This window comes from Lepisosteus oculatus, chromosome 5 (assembly GCF_040954835.1).
Source record: "Lepisosteus oculatus isolate fLepOcu1 chromosome 5, fLepOcu1.hap2, whole genome shotgun sequence".
NCBI classification, from domain to species: Eukaryota; Metazoa; Chordata; class Actinopteri; order Semionotiformes; family Lepisosteidae; genus Lepisosteus; species Lepisosteus oculatus.
In genome coordinates, this window is record NC_090700.1 from 42,186,015 (window position 1) to 42,209,565 (window position 23,551).

Below are 23,551 nucleotides of genomic sequence, written 5' to 3' on the forward strand. Positions count from 1 at the left end.
ACACATTGCATTAAACCTCTTTTGCTGCAATAATCTGATTAAGCAGCAAACGTGAACATATTTGTGATGGTAGAATAGCAATGTGTATACAAGGGGCTGCTTGTCTTTCTATACATTATTTCATGCTACTTAAACATGACTTTTATTTCTAAGTAGCATTTCTGATTTTCTTGATTGGGCTATAATGAGGCGAATAACTGTATCAAACATGTAATGATGAAATGCATGCTGATATGTTTTTTCATTCCCACTTAGTGGATTGAGTGCTGAATTACTAAATCTTACTAAATATCATTATCCAGGTGCATCTTACAGCATATATGATTTTTACATTATGTACAAGTACAATGACCAATTGTACAATTAGTCAGCGACAATAAGATGATATAATTTTATTCCATTAATAAGACACTAGCTGGAAGAGCAACAGGTGCAAACAACGAAAGAATAAAAATGAAAGCTATGCAGACATTTTGGCTACAGTGCAATAGAGTAAACACATCTGTATTTCCTTTAGTGTTTATAATTAACATTTAAACTGTACTAAAAAACTATATTACCATATTAAAAATTAAAAATCTTCTGGATAAGGTTTAAAACTTAGCAAAGAAAACACAAATTGAGCTGCAGCATTCCAGGCGAGTAGAGTGAATTAGTGTTGGCAGGAAGGGTAGCCAAGAGAGTAGGTGGCAAAGTGATTCCTGTGAAGAAATGACAAGAATATGGCAGAGAAGAAAAGGTGTTTATATTAGGAGAGGGAGAGGTCAAGCGACACACCAAGGGTCTTGGCAGAAGAGGAGGGGGTGGTTGGTAGAGTCAAAAAGAAATTAAATAGGGTGAAAAGAGGAGGAAGAAAGGATGAAGAAAGTCAGAATATAGAGGTTGAATTTAAGATTCATGGAGTGCATCTAGGAGAAGATGACCATGAGAAAATCAGATACAGAAGGTGATATGAAAATCAGTGAGAGAAAGAGAGGAGAAATTGGGAAAGATGGCATGGCAGAAAGCAGCACAGGACCCAAAACAGAGCCTTGGGGCACAGTACTGCACAGTTAAGCCAGCTTTACCAGATGTGGTGTGTGATCAGTGCAATAGGAGGGGAATTGGGTGTGAGAAGTGCCAGACATTTCCAGGTCATTGTTGACAGGAGAATAAAGTATCCATCAGTGTAAGAGGAAGCAGAGAGATAAATTCAGCAAAGAAGAAGGCAGCACAAGCTGAGTGAAGAGAATTGGTAATGAAGAGGAGAGCAGTTTCTGTCGGGCATGATGAGTGGAAGCTGGACTGTAGTAGGTCAAGCAGCAAGTCTGTTGTGTGGCCCCAGGCTTTATGCTAGAACAGCAGACTTGCAGCTGGGGTTGTTCTGAGGACAGTGGTATGTATGGTATGTGTAACCTGCCTTCACACCGTTAAAATTACAATTATTTTTATCCATCTTCATCTTGCCCTTTTCACCTTTTCCCTCTTTTATGACCCTGTGTATTTGCAGACTTTCAATTTTCTGAAGATGTTTGTTCAGGTTTTATAAAATACATGTGGAAAACCGCTATCTGATACCTTGTTTGCCAAGTAGAAAATCTTAATTCTTCAGGGTATTACCCACCATCAGCCTGAATTTAACTTGGACACTATGTCTGATGCGGTCATTGTCTTGACCTCCTTGTTCTTCAAACCTTGCTCATTTCCTTTTGTTTTTCCAAAAAAAAACCTTTATCTGCGTTTCCATTTTTGATTGAAAAATAATCTCGCTAGGGTTTTCCTGATTGCTCTGTCAGTAGGAGAAGCACCAGCGCTGGGTATTTGTGTTTCCCTCCTCCTTCCTGCTGGGACCTGTAGGAGCCCGGTAGAACTGCTTCCAAAGTAATCCTGTCCTGCGGTGTGTCCGCCTTTTTCAGGGCAGTTCAGGAATATGTCTGGGCACTCCAGGCACGAACCCAGTGAGGCCAAACGCTGGTGTGCTCAAAATACAACATTACTCATCTGACATGAATCAAATATGGGATTAGACCCTTTAACAAGGATATAGAGGTAGCCAGCATCATTGCTGTCCAATGTTCTCGTGTGCATGTTTATAGGGACTAATTTCTGTGGTATAAGGACAAATTAAATTCACTTTAGTTTAGATTATCCTCCTACTGGGTTTCATTAAATCGTGCAAACAAATCATGGAAAGCATTTCTCTTAACTGGTGATGGCATACATACCTCACCTACAGGACATTCTTTTTCTTTGCGGTTTTAAAGAAAATATTTTTTCTGGGGGGGGGTTGTTTTTGTTTCTGAAACGTGCCATTTGGTGCGAGTGTTAGTCACCCTACTGATGCATTTAAAAACATCGCTGGAGTTGCGCAACAAATGTCCGGGAAAAGATTGTTCCTTTTGTGTGGAGGGGGTGGGGGGGGGTCTTTGAGGTTAAAGCTTCCATCACAGAGAGTGCTTTCAAGCTGCTGTAATCTGTGGATGTGGAGCTTGGGACTGTTTGAGGTCACCTGAGGCTGCTTGCATTCTCATGTGAGGAAGTGTTGGCAGTCAACATGCTATAGCCTAGGAACAAGTAAACCTAAAACCATTTGGAACTTTGGAAATTTGGAATACACTCAGTATTACTTAATATGTGCTTTAAGATTTCCCGTTTAAGTGGTTTGCTTGAACATTTCGATTTCAATCCAATTTCAGTTCAGGCTTTATTTTCCTCTGGGATAGTCATAGGTGTTTTCAAATGCCTTATCAAATCTGAATGTTGGGTTTAACTTACGGAATGTTGCTTATATGTAAATAGACTGCATTAAAATGCTGTTTTTTGAGCAGCACATTGACATGACTTTTAGCACTACTAGCTCTGATTGATTCTGGACAGGGCTACTTTCTGTGTAGAGTTTACCTGTTATGTCTGTTTATATGGACTTAACACTCATAGTGCTGAAGTTCCCTCCTACCTTCCCAAGTCATGCTAAAGCGTAATTGGTATTTCTGATCTGTCCCTGCATACTTGTGTGTGCCCTGCAATGTACTGGCATATATCCATGTTTTGCTTAGATCTGCTCATTATTAAATCATTTGGTAGGATTAATTACTTAAACTCAGATGTTTCAGTAAATTTGTGATCATGGAACAGCTTTGTGTATTTTATTAGTGTTCTTTAGACTCTTGTACTCTTGTTACCGAACATGTCTTTTTGGCAGGGATGGTGATACACAATACACAAGTTTCAGAACAAATAGTGTATTCAGGGTACTTAACTCTTTGTCTAACAGACTGGGCATCATGACGCCTTACGCGTGCTGTAGGGTCACAATGGAACTTCATTACTGTGTCTTCAGGGGCAACAATATTGTATAGATGAAACTGAAGGTTTAGTCTGAGCATGTGTTTGTGAGGAAGCTCATGAAGAAATGACTTGATGAATTTGTGGCATAGTGATGTTTTATACCTTTTGCCTCAGCTACAGTATGTGGCAGTTTACTCTTTTCTTTCTAAGCCTTCACTGCTTTTCATTCTACATAAAGACTGTTATACGGTTCATGCTGCCAGGTGAGTCTGTTGTCAAACTAGTATTTGGCAGTGGGCTTGGAATATCTGACAACGTTTAGCTTCCATCTCTGTCTGGTTAACTAACTGAATGTGTTTATTATGATACTTTCATACAGCCTAATGTAGAGTAATGTATATCTTCCTTAATTACTTCATCAGGACACAGTAGACCCATGTTGTTTCAGCTACTATTATATCCTGCATTTTCATCCCAGATTTTCTTCTGATTTACAGCACACAGGTGACGCAGTTCAGGAGATAATGGGCAGATGATTCAGGCTTTTAAACATAAAAATTTAGACATGACAGTTCAACTCCCGTTGCACAGCATTTGAAGCTATTTTGAGCTGTAGAATCTATATGTACAGGAGCCATTATTTCAATCAACTCAAATCCTTTCACACTGGGAGTTTAATTTCCCCAAAAAGATGCTGTTTATAAGAGTCACGTTAAAACCATGTTTTTCTCACATTTGGGGTACATTATGGGTATATATACAGTGTTTCAGAAACTTTTTCAACAACATTTTTCAATTTTTGTTGAAAGCAGCTGAATGATGCTCTAAGACTATATTGTAGTGTATGAAAATGAGTGAACAAGTGAACTGATTTTTTCCAGTCGCCCTAGTCATAGAAAACATTTTTCCCAGCAGTTGAAAATAATCTTTTTTTGTTATGCTTCGCTGGTTTGGCTCATTTTAGATGTGTTTTCCTTTTGAAATTCTCAGCCCTCACTACTTCTCAGTCTTTGCTACAGTATTTAACGTGAAACATTTGGCATTTGTTTTCCGACCCCGTCTAATCCCTTGTAAACAAGTTTATGTTTGAAGACAATTAAAATGTTATGGAGAAGAACAAATTCCATTTGTTGTGAGTTGAATGTAGAAGTACATTTTGAAGGATCCTGACGCTACTTCATATAATCTGGAATTCCCCCAGGAGGTAACAAATTCCAAGGAAATTCCATTGTCATTGAAACATATTTAGTGGAATTAGATTTGGAAGGCTTGTGACTTCTTTACTGATTTGATTATAACAAAGTTGTTTTAATCATAATTTTATTTTCTAATGTTTTTAGTTTATTCTATCAGTTGCAGATATGAAAAATGTTAAAAATAGGCTCTTCTGCATTAACTTATAGGGATGCATTTTTCATTGTGGCAAAATTTATTCTATAACATTTACAAAATACCATGACGTTAAGGATGTGCTGTTATTAATGATTTTTGACTGATTTAGTTATTAATAATAATTGTGCTGGCTGTGGCTCTTTTAGAGCTATGTAATTGAGCCTGCCAGTGGGATAAAGACATGCACTGATGTTTCTGTACTTATGAGCTAGGTATTTCACTTGGATTGCTTCAGGATGTTTAATATAAATTATTCAAGATGATGTGCAGTTGGATTTGGGAAGAACATGGGTGCAAGTGTGCATGGACTAGGAAAGATCGTCATTGGGGAGGGTGGTGAAGTTAAGGTAATTCATGAAGTCTTAAAATCTGTGGTGTGTCTCAGTGGAATTTGTGGATTTCCTGCTGCTGCTGTGTCCTGAGCAACATTACTTCAAGGGTTTTCTGTGAAACAGGGACTAAAAAGAACAATAACAACTTGAACAGAAAGAAAGAACCACAAGTTTTCTTTCTCTTCCCACACAGGGCGAATCCTGGATCTGAAGACTGGTACTGTGAAGAAGGAAGGTCAGCAGTCCTCCATGAGGATGTGCATGGGATCCAGAAGGTCTTTTATTTGCAGAATGAGGTATAAATACGAGTGCGCGCATACTGTACATGCTCAAGGGCTACTGCTTTATACATGCATCTCCATACTGCTGATGTACTCTATATAGTGAGACATGGGAAGTGGAAATTCCCTCTTTTCTATTTAGGAGGCACAAGTAATACAGGGTATGGCTTTCCTCCCAGTTGTTAAATGGAAAGGCCGAGTGTTAAGAAACATAATTCGCAGAGCTCACCTTTAGCAGCTAGAATTTAACTGTTAAGAAAACTATTTTTATTCTATTTTAGTCTATTGATTAGACCGAAAACCTGTCTTAAAAACACAAATACACAAAAGGTGAAGACGTTTGGATGGAAACATCACTTCTTGATTTGAAAGCAGCTCATTCCTCCTCTGGGGTAACCAGGCTGAACTGCTCTATAACAGTTCTTTACCTGTATGAGCTGGCTGTTCACATTTGTCACAATTTCAGCTGATTGCTTTGAACGTGGTTAGAATACAAAAAGAATCCCACTTCTAAAACCCCAGTAGTGTTTTTTTCACTTCTTACACTGTTGATGCTGGATCTCCAGAGTAGCTTAACCAGTTGTCCAAGCATAGGCTGAGCCCTATGACCACAGTCTCAGGCCTGGGCCATGGCACTAGCCGACTCGTGACCAGGATTCCCCAATGGCACACTGACTGAGGTCCGCTGAGGGTAGGGTGGTAATCGTGGACCAAAGCTCTCTTGGCTCTCTGTGGCAGAGTGCCCCCTGCGGCCTTAGTGGCACACGGAGGCTTGAGATGCTATCGGTGAGCAACGTGCCTCTCCTCCAATCAGAGCTGAAGCTGCAGCATGGGACCATGAGGCCTGTGACGTGTAAAAGGCAAGTGAGTTGAAGGTGGGTCGGTCGGAGGAGTCTGCCTGCACTTCCTCATTCGCCCCTTTTGTGCGGTTGTGGGGTGACAAAACACATTTGGCACTTTCAAATTTAAAAACAAAATATTAGGTTAAGAGGTTTGTTCAATGTTTTTAATGAGTTTTGAATGAACTGATTTAGAGAATAGAGGTTTAATAGAGAATAATGTAATATAGTTTCTCATATATTTAACAATGAAAGCGGAGCAGAGCGGTGGCTCTGTGGTTAAGGATCTGTGCCTGTGACTGGAAGGTTGCCGGTTTAAATCCCGTAGCTGGCAGAATAATCCTACTCCGTTGGGCCCCTGAGCAAGGCCCTTAACCCCATGGTACTAACCCCCAGGGGCGCTGTACAATGGCTGACCCTGCGCTCTGACCCCAAAGCTTCTCTCCCTGTCTGTGTGACTGTGTCTCATGGAGAGCAAGCTGGGGTATGTGAAAAGATGAATTCCTAAGAAATTGTATAGGGCTAATAAAGCAACATTATCATTATCATTGAAAGGTGATAGTTATGTTATCAATGAATCAAATTGTTTGTCAATTGAAAATATTTTTCTACATCCGTTCAACAGCCCTACTAAGCAATGAAGATTGTAGTTTGTCCCAGAATCTGAACTCTTTAAGTATTCCATGTGACATTATTTTAAATGAAATAAATATGTAAAATGTGACTGATGCAGCAAAGCTGTCACCTGCTTGCTGTCCCATAAGTGGAGTGCTAAAATACACATGACTGTAAACATCTACATGGAAAGTATGTTTTTACAGGATCTAATGTTCTTATTATAGTTCTGAATGTACAACTGTGTAGATGGGGAGAATTATCTGGGTATTAAGATTTTAGCTGGATGTTTAAAACTTTTATCTTTTAAAGTTTTTAAGCCCTATAGATGCTTCTGGTAAAATTGGTTTAGAAAAATACAAAATGATAACGAAATGTGTTTAAGCCTCTTCTATAGAATTTACCTGGAAGATGATATTGCTTTCATGAGAGATTTCAGAGTTTTTCTTTAAACACAGGGAGTGCCCCATGATTCCAAGCAGTAAGTCCGCAGATACATCATTTCCTTGTAATTTGGGAAGGAAATCCAAATGGAGCACAGCAACTGGAGTAGTCTGAGAGCATCAGGGGAGAAGCTAATTCCAGAACAAACTCGCTAACAAAGCCTTTTTGGATAATTATTGTGTCTCTTATCCCTGCAGGCTCAGGGCAGTCCCACGATTTCAGAAATGCAGTACCAGCAATAAAAACATTCTTTTTGTTTGTTTTCCCCCTTTCACTATAGGTGCGGCAGTGCTCCGTTAGACCACATATCATTAAACCGGCTGTCTAACATGAGGAAGAGATATAGGTAAGACTCATAGAAATCATTCTGTTGTTGTCTGGCAGCTATACAAATGCAAACTGTTACAAAACTACTTTTGTTAAAATCTGAACAACATCACAGTGGGCAGTAAGCTAAGTCCAAGTGTGTTCTGTTTGCAAGGAAAGAGGAATTAGCCTGAAATCCTCACCTTTATACCAGTCTGTTCTAGCTGTCATCCCATTCTTACACAATTCAACCTTTTCGGTTAGTCACTGGACTGAAATCAGGCCTTTTAAACAGAAAACAGATTTGTTTGTGTTTTTGTTTGAATTACTGACATTATAAGGCATTTGTTTGAGTTTGGGGAGACTGCCAGTCAGGAAGTTTTGTATTTTTCCTCTTATGAGGTTTGTCTAATTGGATAATAAAATGTTTTATCTGTTTTATTTGTAGAAATGGCCTGGGACCTTCAAAAGAAGGAGAAGCACAGTATTCTGTGGTGCACTGTACCGGCTATATCAAAGCCTGGCCACCTGCAGGTATTTCCAGCACTTTTCACTGCTGTTAATCTCTGCCATTGGCCAGTGATGATTGTTTTACCTTAATTAAAACAAATCTTTCTTGTCCATTTTTACCAGCAGTAAACTATTTGCTCAACAGACATCCTTATTACCTACAGAATATACAGTAATATAGAAATATGATTGAAAAAGGGGTAAGAATACAAATAAACCTTTGAGACCGAGAAAAGAATGAATGGGACCTGGAGGAGAGCAGTCTGGCGAAGAAGGAGAGGAGAGTTCATGAGAGTGTATAGGGTAGGACTGGAAATATACTGGGACAGAGAGGTTAAAACAAAGGCAGGGAAGAAGGCAAACTGAAGGGAAAAGGAGAGAATGGTCAGGAATGACGCACAGGATCTTGGCAGAACAGGAAAGGAAGAGAGTGGTAGTCAGGAGGAATACAGATGGAAGGGGAAGAGAGTACAAGGGCTCCTAGGATACATTACATATGTGATGACAAATGCTGGGTCAGTTTCCAGGTATGCGATCTCCAGCTAATGAATGCATCTCCATTAGAAAGTGTTACAAGCTTTGTTTAGACTTGTGCAACATTTCTTTTTGCTTTAGAGCATGAATAACAAAAAAGAAATAGCTTTGTGTGGGTGTCTTGGGCATTCGTTCAAGGAAGTAACAATTTCATGTGCATCTAAACAGATCCTATGGAAACTTTTGACATTTTACTATTGCTGACATTTTGTTTAGAGAAGAGCTCTATGTAATTTTCCACAGAAGCAATTTAATGTCCCCTCTGTCATGCCAGCAATGAGTGGATTTTGACACTTTTATCCAAAGCAATATTATAGAGGTTACTGTTGCCTATTTTTTACATACTAAGTTAACACAGTGGAGATTGCTGGAGCAGTCTGCTTCTGTTCTGAACAAGGTACTTGACCCTGTGTAACAAACCAACATTTTTACCCACAACCCGGTCAGAGGTTCCTGAGCCCAGATAAATTACAATGGGAGATGCATAACACTTATTTGTAAACTTCATCCCAGGAAACAGTTTTGAATGCCTATGTGCTATTGACCTGAAATGCAGACATGGATCCTGTTCAGAGTTCAAAATCATTGTTGCTGATCAAAATCTTTTACCCAGGGACAGGCAGTCACCCATAGCTGTAATCCATCTAAACCAGATCCTTAAAAGTATGTACAGGAAATAGTACATTAAGATTCTTTCATTTTGAATTTCATTTTCATTTGATGAACTTAAAGAGTGCCTTGTTGTAGTCTTCAATGAAATTTAATGGAAGTGGTGCAAGATGACATTAGTTTAAACAACGTAAAACAGTACATGAAAATAAACATACTGTACAAAGAGGCTATAATACAAGGAAAGAATGCATTAGTTGGTAAACAACTTCAACATTATTTAAAAAAAAAAATGTTTTGTACACCGTGGCAATTTTAGAATAGTATTGTCATGTGGTTTTCTCTATAGCCTTGTCCTTCCATCAGCATAAAATAGTAGGAACTGGGATTCATCAGACCAGGCACTGTTTTTCCAATTCGCCGGTGTCCAATGTTTTCGTTCCTTAGCCCACTGCAACAACAGTTTTTTTGCTGAAATAATTGTGCAATCTTTTATGGGTCTTTTGGCACCAACATTGTAATGAGCTGTCAGTTGACTAACTGTGGACCATCTGTTGATATGCACAATTCATGTCATCCTCTTTCATCAATGTGCCATATTTTATGGCTGGCTCACCATTGGCTGGAAGTCTTTTGGGTGGTGGATTATTCCAGATTCCAGGACCATTCCAGATACACATGGCTCGCTGTTGAGCTTGAAAAACTCAGCAGCATTGCAGTTCTTGACACACTCAAACCAGCGCACCTGTTTGAAGACACTTACATCTTTATTTCTTGCCCATTCTCCCTCACATACAAAATCCATGTCTCAATTGTCTCAAGCCTTAAAAATGCTTCTTTCATTTGTCTCCTCTCGTTCATCTGTGCTGATTTAAGTGGAGTTAAGAGGTGAAATCCTTTAGGTATTATAGCTTTTACCCGGATTCACCTGGTCAGTCTATTTCAAGGAAAGAGCAGGCGTCCCAAATATTTTGTACACTTAGTGTACATCACATGTTCATTTTTCTTGTATCGCTTTATAACCTCAAGCTTTTCTTCTGGAGTAATAGCTTTCGTTTTCTTTTCACTTGTACTACACACACTGGCAGAATTAGTCATACCTTTGTCACTCAATGTAACTGCAATATTTCTATCAGTTTCCAAAGAATGAAAATATATAATAGCTGAGCACTGATATGCTACCTTCTTGACAAAGACTGATGCCACTGTTTGAGCGAATATGCCAGCATCCCACGTGTGTGTTGCTGCACTGAGGACTCTACCCATGTGACTAGTTCCTGAATACTTGAGTCATCTTATAGCCAGCATCCACTCCCATTATCAAAAAGGCTTTCCCTAATAAATCACTTGGTTTATGGCCAATTCTCATTTAAGGAAATGTGTTATATCAGAAAAGACTGTATTTGCTATTCATGTCAGTAATGTGATTACAAATCCAAATTGCTTGACTGCAAAGCAAAAATAATAGAAATAATTGATTTTGCTGTCCCAGTATTTTTGGACGACACTAGAATTCTTTATCACTGTTTTTTTTTAATCACGTTTAGCCATTTCTCACATGTTTTTGCAGACTGTTGAGTACATATGGCTTGTTTATTATTACATTTTTTAGACCTGCCTTTTACTGTATGTTTGGTACAGAAAAACATCTTTTGCAGCATTTGGCAGTGTTTACGTAATGCTGTCTTAGGCATCACATTAAACAAACTAAGCTTTTAAGTCATTGGTTTAATTAAAAGTGGACATTCTGAGGAGTGTACTCTGATAAATGTGTTGTTCTGTAAAAGCAAAACTATGTAAATGTGTCTGGTATAAAGACTTTTTTCTTTGTTTACACACTGCAGTTTAATCTGGAATATGTGCTTCTTTTGGAATTTGACTCACCAGTTATGCAAGTATACTTGAAGTCTCACGCTCTCAATCAGTCATAGTCAAAGGAGTCTTTTTTTCTTGTACATCCAGAACTCTGAAATTGTTAGCTGCATGTGATGACATGTTCTAAAAGGCTTTTCAGGTGGTTTCTATCTTTTAAACATATAATGTGTCAGGATGGATTTATTATGGTGTCTTGTGTAAGTGCTGTGATTGTTGAAGGGAACAGAGAGCTCCACAGAGTTAACCAACAGTCAGGGAACAAGTAAAGGTTTATTCCATGCTGAAAAGAAAAGGGACACAATGTTTTGGCTGTGGAGCCTTCTTCAAGTGGAAGATTTTAGTCTTTTTCAGCATGGAATAAACCTTTACTTGTTCCTTTGCAGCCTATGTATGGTGCCGCAGCTACACACTTGAACTTCTTCAACTCAGTCAGCTGAACTGAGCTGACTTTGGAGCAATTGACGAAGTATAAATATTTGTACCTCTGGTGTGTTTCTGTGTTTTAAAGAGTACAGTGCATCACTTAGCAAAACAATACTTTGGATTTCTTCCTATAAAAGCACGTGCTTATGTGCAGAACATAGTTTATTGATCATTTCCACAAAGTCATTTTCAGCTATTTTTCCTGGTGGGATTACTGTGTGCTTGCAATCTTGGTATAAAACATTTTTTACAGAGTTTGATTTTTATTATTCACTACCATAATCTGAATTTCTTTGATTCTTTGTATGAAAATAACAGGAAGGTGCTTTCTGGTAATTTAGTACATCGAAAGAAAATATTGTGGATTCTTCCAAGTTGTGTAAAATGTTTCTCTTAAATGTGTTTAGCTTGTATTGTCCAATAATGAATTGTTTAATCTTGAGTATTAACTGCTAATGTAATTGGAAGTCTTTTCAGAAACAGTGAAGTAATTGTAATCCTATGACTAGTTTTCAGAAAGAAGGCTGGTAGTATCTGAACTGAGTGACGCCATAGGGTACACAGAGCACAATCGTGCTTCCCAACAACATGATATTTTGAACTTACTAGAGCACCAAATTATCAGTGTTATCTAACATATTTAAATTTGTTTTATCATGAAGGTGATGCAATAATAATTCACTTAATTTCTTCATAAAGTCTATCCAATTCTATATCGGTCATTATCAGATTATTTTTCCCCAAATGCTTTTTTACAACCATTCAGATTCCAATTTCATGTAAAACAATAATTACAGTGAAGACGAGGGCGGGATCAAATTAACATGCTTTCTGATTTTTAGGGATGACTATTCCCGATGAGGATACAGAAGCTGGACAAACCAGTAAATACTGCCTTGTGGCGATTGGAAGGCTCCAGGTATGAGGGTATTCCATTGCCACAACAAAATCATTTGTAGAATACCCAATGACAGTAATATCTCATATAATAAGGCTATATGTCCTTTGAAGAAGTAGTGGAAATATGCATCATTCCTTGCAAAGTGTATTCAAGCCAGTTTTACATTGGCAAAGTATAATGGACTTATTTTCATTTCAGATGGTTTTAATACTTTGAGTTTTTGGTGTGCTACAGTATCTTACGTGGTAGAAGTAAAGATTATATATTAAAAATAATCTTTACACTTTCACAGTTATCTCAGGTTATTTTGTTAACTTTCAAATAATCAGCTTTTTTAAATTGAAAACAGTACCTTATCTGTGTCACAAGCCAGATCACTGTGCTGAGAAAATACGTATTACTGTAACAATCATATGTGGTCTATGAGAAAAACAATCTTAAATTCTCATGGTTCAGGTTCAAGTACTGTTAGATTTGTTCTTACATTTATGTTAAAGTCAGGGAAAACAGAACTATTGACTACGATTCCTTTAATACTTTCCTTGTCTTGTAAGTTGTAAAACAAAGCTGCACTAACAACTTACCTGGCTTGGAAGACGCAAGGACATGTATACAAGTGCATGGCCATCTAAAACATTTTTGAAACTATAAACTTATTCTGTGACTCCTCTGGTCCCAGGTTACCAGCTCTCCGGTATCAATGGACATGAATGGGCTCTCGGTGCCCACAGAGTTCCTGTCTCGTCACAGTTCTGATGGTATCATCACCTTTGTGGACCCACGCTGCATCAACGTCATTGGATATCAACCCCAGGTTAGCTCCTGTCCTGCTTGGTAGGCAGCTCACTTGGCTGCTTAGAACTGTTGTGTTTTTTTGCATTTTGTTTCCAGAGGATCAGGAAGTGTGGTGTTTTGTTTGTGTATTTCTTCAAAACAATGTTTAAAAGTGTGGGGTGTATAACAGGAAGTCTCATGATTTCTAAATCTGTTTGTCCTTTACCCTCTGGAGCTCAACAAAAGCTATCTGAGTCAGACACACAGTTGAGTTATGGTTTAATTTATCCTGTTTAATTCTCTGGGATGTGAAACATAAATCTTATCTGGACACATCAGTGCTTATTCATAAATTAGACTGTATATCCATGTCTTGTTAAAGGGGAACTGCAATGCTATTTTTATATTTTGGGGTTGAAAAGAATCAGCATTGATGAGTGCATTTCAAAACACAACAAGTAAAATGTACACTAACTTGTAAAAACCTCCCATTTACATCACAAAATAGATTAAATTTCCATTAGAACAAAACTTCTGATGATGTCAAGCAGCCCTGTTACATTGTAAAGAAGCAGGCTTGTGAATATGTCTCTTTTAATCTAATAGAAATATTGCTGTCGACTTTGAGAGTTCGGTTTTGCCAACAAATACGACATACTTGTTAACATTTCTGCAGTGAAACGTCTTCTGCCCAACCTGTACGTATTCACTCGTACATCACATTAATCAGTTATTACAGTGACTAGTGAATAGGAATGGGCGCTTCATGTCACAGTTCATGTGAACTGTTGCTCTTGCTGGTGGCAAGACAAGGGAATTGCGACAACATGCAACTTACAGTACTTTCACCAACATCACAGTTTTGTGCTTAACTTGAAATTTGTAAAAAAAAATAACATCAAAAAATGTATTTTGTTACCAGGATTTAATGACTGGTCTCAGAAATTGGGACTGCAATTTCCCTTTAAAACACCATGATGGGTTTTTACCTTATTTGTGAAACCAACATCAGGATAAATAAAGTGATGGTCATGTAATACTAGCACCTTAAAAGTGGAGAACAATTAGTGGCAAGAGTCAAAATAGACAATATAGTTCAGTGTGCAAATGAAGGTGTGTGTAGTAATGGCTTGTTGAATACAAGTTAATGTGACCAAGATACAAGGAGCTAGTCTTCTATACTCAAGGCTGCTCAAAAACATTTGGCATTATCAATGCTAAGATGGTCACAAATGGACCTTTTTACATGTATGTGTTTTGAATACATAAGGGGATATAGTATTGTAGAAGCAAAGCTGCTTTTCAGTTTTGAGGGTTGTGTTGTTGTTTCAAAAAAACTGTTGTATATTTGAACAAGAGACTCGAGTTTCTACTGATTTTTGAATGGAAATTTCATTGGAAAATGGGAATAGCAATGGGGATTTTCTCCAAATATTCATTATTTCAATTAGAACATAGAGGTTACAAAGGAGTGGAGACTCTTCTGTCCGGCTTACTTGTTTGGTAATTAGTGGCCAATTGTTTCAGGGATCTCATCCAGCTGCTTCTTGTAAGAAGCCTAGTTATCAGCTTCAAAAACATGGCTGAATGGCCTGTTTCAAACTCCCACAACCCTCTGTCTAAAAACAAAAGTGGTGTTGTAGAACAGAAAGTTTTAAAATATTTTTTTTAGCACATACGGTTAGAATAATATGAACTTACAAGTGATGCATAAATATGTGACTCTGTTGTGTTGGGAAGCCTATCCACACTATAAAAGAGCCACAACTGACGGGAGGGAAAGAAAGAGTGGGAATAGTTCACCCATGAGTCTGCAGGACCATCTCTGACATCAAAATAGAAGCTTCACTAGATGTTAGGCACCAAATGGCTAACAGACTGTACAAAAAAAGTAACATAATTGTTGTGAAAACAAATAAAAATGCATGTAAAAGTGTCTTCTCAAGTCTTATGTAAATTATCAATAAAATGGCAAAGGGACAGATAATTAATAACAGATGGCTAGACTGTCATGGCAAGCACATCACTGGATGCTTCAGAAAAGTAGAAGCTTCTAGAAGTTCACACGGGAACTGCTTTAATTCCATAGGGCCTTGTTTTATTGTTTTGTCTGTGGAGCAAAGCCTTTGCCTTGAATCCCAAGTAGAAATGAAAAATGAAAGGTATATGCCAACAAAACCAATACGAAATATTTGATCAATAACAGAAAAATGGAATAAAACACTAAGCTTTTTCCATTGATAAATGTATATGGTGGTACCAGCAGTTAGTATGTGTTTTTTGTTACCATGCTGGTTAAAGCTAGTTCCAGTCACTACATTTTTTAATTCATTATTATTGTATACAGGTGAATTAAAAAGGGCATTGGGATGGTTTTGACTTCTGTGTGTACTTCTATTCTGTTCTGCAGTTTTAAAACTAAACCTCATGGAATCAGCTATCAAAACAGGAAACTTGTTGCTAACTTGCTGACGTGCAAAGTCTTTCAGACAACTAACAAAATTTGCAGTGCTTACTTTGGATATGTACAGTGTTCTTCGTCTGTTTTTATGAATATTTGCAATGGATGCAAAGGCAACTGCAGAAGTGCAGTGATTTTTTTAAAATGAATAATGCTATGTTTTATAGGGTACTGTATTTACTCTTGTGGCAAATCAGTTAGCTGTAGATGAGCCTGGTACCAGATAATTTACACTCATTCAGAGATTTAATTATTAACATACATCAAAATGAGTCTACTTGTGCTGAATAATAAAATAAGTCATACATTATTGTGTATTTTATTATACATTGCCTTGTGAAAGATTCACGGCCACTCAGTAGTGATCTGTTTTGTTGAATTACAAAAGATATGAATATGTTTGATCAAAGCTTGAATGCTCAATCTTATTCAAAAGAGCTTTAATTCTGTCAAAGCTGCTTCCACCAAGTAGTTACTTGAACACTGATATGACCAACCTGTTGATGCTGTATTTTAATTATTGATTATCCTTTATATTCTGACATTTTTCTTTCACCTGTAAGAGTATTCAGTTTAAATGTTCAAGCTTTGATTGAAATGTTCATTTTAATAAACAGTATAAACATCATTTGAAGGGCCTGAATACTTTTGTAAGGCAATATTTAAGAGATTATAAATGGTCATATAATATATTTTCATTCTTAAAGCACAATTTCTTTTAATGGCACTTAAAATTTGCAGGTTATTTTTCCCAACGTTTCAGTTTTTCAGGCTTTAGATTTGGGAAAAACTGCACTTCATTCAGTAACAGCCACAACTGCTTCCACATCTGTAAGTGCATCCAGCTCTGCTGGAGACTGGACTTAATTTCTAAGCTTACAGTCTTAGCATCTGTCAGACGTTTGATACTTTAGATCCTGTTTCTGTTAACTGCCTGTACATTTATGAATTGTGTGTATCCTTAGAACATGTTGTGTGTTTTTGAGCTTGCAGTTTTATTCCTTGGAAGCTGTCCAGGTATTGCAACTTGGGGTGGTAAAACTGCCTCTGGCATACTATGTCCTCCGAATATTACTTCGAGGGATTTTAAATTTATTTCCCTTATTAATACATTTCTGTGGTTTTTACTAGGATCTTCTGGGAAAAGATATCTTGGAGTTTTGCCATCCAGAGGATCAGAGCCACCTGAGGGAGAGTTTTCAACAGGTATATTTATTTCCCTCTACATAGTACATGTTAAAGCAGTAAAGAAGGTCAGAATACTAGTTCATGACTATAATTATTCTGTCAGTCCCAGTCTGCAATAAAACTTGAATTTGAACTTTATTGCCATATGTAACCGGTACATGTACTGGTACAATGGAATTCTTACTTACAGATAGTCTCTCGATTGTTAAAAGAAGTGTGAAAACACAAAGTGCAGACAGTGCATCAAGACAATATACAAACAAACAGTAGACAATGTACAAGTAAACAGTTTGAATGTAAACAATACAGACGTGTTGTCCACTATAGTCTTAACACCATTGTGATCCTAATCAACCAGGCATATTTCCAATTGATCATGTGCAGCTCTTTTAAAAGTGTTATAAAACATTGACAACTGTGACCCTTCAGCATCTTTAAAAATCAGTTGTTTTGTTTCTTTATGGTTTGTCCTAGTAATCAAATTTTAACTTTTTTAGTTTTGTCAGGAACTGCAAGATCAGTTCTCACCTAAGACTCTGTTCTGTGTTGAGCCACTATATTGTAAAATAAAAAGGGAATAACATCCCTTGAAGACGACATTGCCGCCTCTTCAGTCTGCCGTCAGAGCTCTTGCCCTTTTTCCTTTTTTGTGACACCTGGGGAAAGACTGTTGCAGTCATTTCCACTCTTCGTGAACACGGAGACACAGCCCGACCGGTTGTTTAGAGCTCCTAATAGGACTCTTGAGTATTGAGGTGACTGAGGTCCTGACTGGTTTCATTGTGCTCAGTCATTTTTTGCCCAATTGCAAAGCCCTGTGTTTGACTCATTATTTCCTTTCATATGAGATAACACCCTTTTGTACTGATTTCTGTGTAAAATGTGTTTCACAGAGGTGCACATTTGATTCATGAGAACCCCTGGGTCACAGAACAATTTTGACCTTTTCTATATTTTATTAAATTAATTATTTTTATTTTAGAATAGTTTTTTTTGTGTGTAAAACAGCATTGTTTTTTCCATGCTTTGTGAATGCTTTTGAATCTGATTACAGCCCAGTTCATATGCAGGAGTACAAAACATTCTGTTTTATATCTATAGAAGGATCAAAATATCATTTTACTAATATGCAGTTTACACAGGTTGTTTACTGTCTACTTTGGTTTATCGGCCCTTTTCATTTAAAGCATGTTGAACTCAATCTAGCCTACCCTCCTGGGAATGTGATTATTTCTGATCACACACTTTCAGATTACTAACACTTAACATACCTAGAAAGCATTCTCCTGGAGATAAATTCCTGGTTACTGCTTTATCCTTGCACGTTTCTGCTTATTGATGGCCACAGGAATGCACTGACAATGCATGTAATCTAAAATCTGCCATTCTTTTGAAATGTGACACACAAGCTAATGCACTTCAGGGCTGGACTGTACAACTAAAAACATGCTAGTACGTCTGTTTCTAAGAAAGAGCCAGTTAAAACCAGTCTCCTCTACCTGGGATAAGTGTAAATTGACAAAAGCAAGGCATTACATTACTCCATGCAAGCCTGTCAGTGAAGACTGCAGTATTCATATAACAGAGATTAAACTAAACTGGGATTAGTGTGTTTACGTGTGCAAGTTTTCACTGGCTGAACTTTAACCCTAGTGATGCTGGTACCCACTGGAGTGAACTGGAGCAGCTGGGGTATGGCACCTCACTCAAGGCATAACAGTAGTGTCTGCACCAGGGATTTGATACCACATAACTTGTCAGTTATCGGAACAGAGACTTACATGATCACTGTAACCTCTTTCTAATAGTTATTGTTATTGTCAAACCCTCCAAAACTTGCATGTCTTGGTGAACCACAGGCCAAAGCAGCAGGAAAATGAGGCAAGGCAGGGCTGCACTGTGGGCAGGGTGCTAGGCCATCGCAGGGCATTGGCACACATATGTAAAACGGGTCATTAAGAAACCGGGATGGAAGTGGAAGAAAACTTGCACACTAGGAGAAAACCCACATGGTGGAAATGTGTCCACAGGCTCCCCTGCTGGAATCGAACCCAGGACCCAAGACGTGCTTTACTTTATTATTACACCTGTTTTTTTTATGCAGACCTTCAGTGGTATTTCTTTTCCTTAGGTTGGGGGGTTTCAATGAAGTTTCCCCTCTAACGATATTACGTAAGGTGGCTGATGACCTCCGGTTGGATTTGCTGAGACAGTTGTTAACCTCCCCATCTGTTTAGGTTATCATTTCCAGTTTGATGCTTAAAGGAAGGGAGAAGCATTGAAATAATTGGTCTGTTTTATTGAAATTGCCCATCCTCTCAAGGGCTTTGCTTCCTGGGGACAATGTATTTAGTTGATAGGAGGGGAGAGCTGAATGACACAGATCCACAGAGTTTGCCAAGAATAACAATGTTAGTCCTATCTGCAATCCCAGAGAAAAGATTATCTTCTGCTCAATAGGAAGCTCATATTTGAACACTTGTCTATATATCATGTTTTTGTTTTAAGTTTAACGCGAGGGTGTGGTGGTCAACACTGTTGACAAAAGGATGTGTCTCTTTCAAATGGAGATCTGTGATTTTTCATGATTCAGTACAGCATTGAACCCTTGGAACTTCAAAAATAGGGTGACAAGATAAATGATGCAGTGAGTTCTGCACGAGATGTTCTCATAGTTGTGCTTGTTGGATTTTGCTGCACGTTTGACAGAATTCTTTTTATTATTAGTGTTTTTTTTCATATCTCTTGAGTGAGTCTGTTTTTTACTTGGTCAAACATTTCAAGTTAAATTTAGAAGAGGGGGGAATCTGCATTTGATTAACTGTAGAAGGAATGCTGTGGAAAGAATGTCCATGTAAAAAATGTCTAGTAATTAAGATAAGGTGTGCCAGACTGCTGCTGCTTCCCTGGTCGGCACGAACATTAGGGGCCCCATTAAATTACCCTGCCTTTCCAAGTCTTCCACCCCTGCCTTGTCTCCCGAGAGTTCACCCTGTCCATTTAATGATTAAATAACTGTAGAAGACGAGAAGAAATTCAATTTTTAAGTTTTGTATTAAAGTACAGTATATTTACTAAAGAACTTTGAGATGTATAATATAGACATTTTGCAATGTGTGTATTACAGAACAGACACTTAACATGTTTCTGTTCTCTTTTTAATTCCACCTTAAAGTCATTTTGTCACCCTTTTTTAAAACCAAATGTGCTTAATTGCCTGCATTGTAATTTTCCAGCCTAAAATGGTTTGTTATTCATTTTTAATTAATTATTGCTGCTGACTGCTGATTTTATATGTACATTTGTAACTCAGGGCAAGCCTGAAGTGTTTCAGTGTTGCTGATCTAACCTTCCGTATGTCACTGCTGAACAGCTGTCCCATTGTGGTGTTTTCATCCATCTCTCTCTCTTTCAGGTGGTGAAACTGAAAGGCCAGGTCCTCTCTGTGATGTACCGCTTTCGCACCAAGAACAGGGAATGGATGCTGATCAGAACCAGCAGCTTCACATTTCAGAACCCTTACTCGGACGAAATTGAATACATCATCTGCACCAATACTAATGTCAAGTACGTTTTCCATTTTCTGCCCATATCCTGCTTCCTGAACCCATAATTTCCTTTTGTACCATTTGGCAGGAGAAAAACATCAGACACCATTGACATGCATTCCCTTGTACACTCTAACTTGCAGTCTGGTAATGACACCCATAAACTTTTACATTATAAAACCAAAAATCTTGTTCTGCAGTTAGAAATGTTGAGAAAATGAATACATTGACAAAAATATGCTGTGCTAAAACATACACTGACAGTGAGTTCTTAAGCTATTTCTGTGTAGTATCCATCCAGTGTACAGGTAATACTGTAAACCTTTTAAACGATTTGTAAAGCATTGCTTTTAAAATGCAAGCACATTCCTTTTCTTGTAACAGTTTAAGAAATATTAATATATGCAAACTTGTGATTTGCATGTTGGTAAGTTTTGGGTATTAAGTCGTAGAAATGTTTGGCTGGAATTCTTTTCTTTTAACAGATCAGTTCTTGCTTAGGGGTTATTCACTTTTTCTTAGGTCCTCCTGGTATCAGAAAACTAATGGTAAAACTTTACTTATTTTTTAAATGACCTGCTTAGAAGAAATACTTCAACACAGGTGTTCTTTCAATTGTGGCATTCCTGAGCTGGAGATTGGAGATTTTCTGCCAGTAGGGGGCAACAGTGATTTAATTGCTCTTAGTGCTCTGATCTGACTTTGTGAGATTACAGGGAAGTAATCTTTAGGGAGGCTCATGCTCAAAATTACACAAAGTTCTGTTCCAAGAAATAGTGGGCCTTTCCAAATGGTGTGTTTTCCTCCAAAGGAAATGTCCTGATATTTCTAATTTGCAGTCTTCATTAAAAAAAAATCTGTATTCTACAACAGTATTTAAATAGTCAGGACTTGGGCTTTACATTCTTTCTCTTTCTGAGGTTCGCTGTTTTCAGTGTTATTTTATTAGGGCAGTTGAGAATACCTTTCTATATGGAAGTGATCTGACATTCCATGAAAATATGAAACTCCTGAAACCTGGTTTATGTCAAACATGTCCACTTTATTTGGGCGTATGGCTAAAATGCTTGGTGCACAGAGTATGCAGTGGTAAATCTTGTTAATTCAGAAAACATAAGGAAAAACATGCTCATTGGAAGACGGTGTAACAGTGTAACACTACAGGTTTTTACTAATTGACCTGGAGATAGAGTGCATAAACATGTACTGGTATCTGTCAGTGCTAATGACAATTTACAGTCACTTGCAATACGATGTAAATTCATCATCTTCTTTACACACTGCTGGGCTTCTCTAAGGCTCTTCTACGGTCTTTGGCTACTCTCTCCCACCTTGTTCCTGCAGACTTAATTCCCGCTTGGCATTCTACAGAATATCTTACGAGTGGATTTTTTCCCCTTTCTGTCCCATTCATTCCATTTCACTATTTCCTTGGTCAAGCTGTACTCTGTGTTTGGCACATTCACTTAAGTTTTGTTATTGTACATTTCCTTTCATTTCTAACTTGGAACCACACATTTAGGGAGCCACTATCTGGTTAAATGTGTGGTGCTGCCTTGCAGAAAGTTGATTCTGCCACATTTCTTCTTGTTGAGATGAAGCTGGGTGTTAAGTCTTCAGCCTTTGAGGAATGTAATTCACAGCTGGACAGAGTGGGAGAGAGGGCTGCATGTGGATTTTTAATCAGTGTGATGAGTTCCCAGCCTTGCAGAAAGAATTTTGACATTTGTGACCTTGAAGGAAAAAAAGCTTCTCAGAGTAATTTGCTAAAAGGAGTGTAAATTCCATATTTGCTGCCCAATAGATCCATCATAGGATAGAAAAGGTTGTTCATCTTTGTCCTGGATTTGCTAATGTAGTATCTGAACAGAAAGGAGGGGATGTTGAGTGAAATTATTACCAAAAAATTATTCTCACATTACAGTATACCCAGTCGATTCCCATAAATGGACTAAGTAAGTAAATCATTTCTCAAATATTTATTTTACCACATTTTGCAATAGTATCAAGTATTTCACCAAGGAAAAATAGATGTGTTTTTTTTTTAGCCATGTAAGAGTAGTTTCCTACTACTGTTTTCATTTAACGACTTTTCTGATCTTTTAGTGTCCAACTCTAAAATGTACAATTTTCAGGACAGCAAAGTGTATTTGTGGATTTGAAACATCCTTATTTTTTTGGCATTGCCTCTAGGAAAATGCACATAAACCTTCCACCTTTCTGTTCAAGGCTTGATGAGATGAATACTGAAGTGCTACTCACAAAGTGTGCTCAGCTGTGTATGACAAACTGATTTGCCGTTTTCACTTTTCAGAAATTAACTTAAATAGGGAGCTTTTCAGCATATCATGCAAATTCCAGACCCAATGGATTTGTGGACCTTTGAAGAAATATGCATATAAACCTCTTCCCTCATTTAAAATATGTTGTGCATTTCTATAGCTATCGTATGTGATTTCAGCATCACTTTAAAAAATCTATATACAATGTGTGAGTTGTCTTTCATTGATCTCACTTTAACAAAAGTTTTAAGTTAGTTATTTTTTTGCAGCATTGTTGTATGATTTGTGAATCTGTCACCCTCATATTTGAGGAAATGTAAATCAGAGCTGTATCAGCAGCTGTGTGAGCTACTAAGGAAAAAGCAAATGATTCCAAGCTGAAAAGTAACAATAAAAATGAAAAAACATTTCACCTCCTCTGGCACATCATACCTCTTCACTTACCTGAAGTCGTCATAGCTGAATTTGTTTTCTACTTTTCAGTGTGACATTAATCTCTGTTTTTACAGTATAATCTTAATCCTGTTTTCCTTAAACTGGCTTGTTGCAATGTTGTTGAGCCAATGGATTTTGAAAATGAAAGCATGTAATTTAAGAATTGTCCTTAAAGTCAAGTTCATTCAGTGCACAGCTAAAAATAGTCATTTGTGCATGACAGCTATTATTTAGCCTTGGCTTGTTTTAAATTGCAATCTTGAACCAAGCTATTAAAAGCAAAACGTCTGTCTTGGCCCAGTTATACAACTGACTCAAAAACATTCCTATAGAGCCTAGTAAACAAAATCTGAGTTGTTAACACATTGCCTCAGCCTCGAACATCTGGGTCTCATTTTCACACTTACCAGCATTGACTCTGGATTCTTTATATGTACAGCAGCCCCTTCTTTGTTCCTTATTTACTTTGATGATTATATTGAGGTAAAGCAGTCCTTTATGGTATTTTGTTTGTTACATTCTCACTGATCTTTAA

The 23,551-nt window shown here is 37.6% G+C and overlaps 2 protein-coding genes across 12 annotated transcripts in view; both read left to right on the plus strand.

Moving 5' to 3' along the window:
- fah (fumarylacetoacetate hydrolase (fumarylacetoacetase)) overlaps positions 1-23,551 on the plus strand; it is a 119,593-nt gene that overhangs the window by 86,100 nt on the left and 9,942 nt on the right. The window lies entirely within an intron of this gene.
- The window catches only part of arnt2 (aryl-hydrocarbon receptor nuclear translocator 2), a 63,366-nt gene that overhangs the window by 29,672 nt on the left and 10,143 nt on the right, over positions 1-23,551 (plus strand). For all 10 annotated transcript variants that reach the window (XM_069190457.1, XM_069190456.1, XM_069190460.1 and 7 more), the window contains 7 exons: positions 5,185-5,287; positions 7,451-7,516; positions 7,925-8,010; positions 12,270-12,346; positions 13,008-13,142; positions 16,695-16,769; positions 20,167-20,318. In XM_069190457.1, coding sequence (XP_069046558.1) covers positions 5,185-5,287; positions 7,451-7,516; positions 7,925-8,010; positions 12,270-12,346; positions 13,008-13,142; positions 16,695-16,769; positions 20,167-20,318 — 694 coding nt within the window. The remainder of the gene's footprint in view (positions 1-5,184; positions 5,288-7,450; positions 7,517-7,924; positions 8,011-12,269; positions 12,347-13,007; positions 13,143-16,694; positions 16,770-20,166; positions 20,319-23,551) is intronic.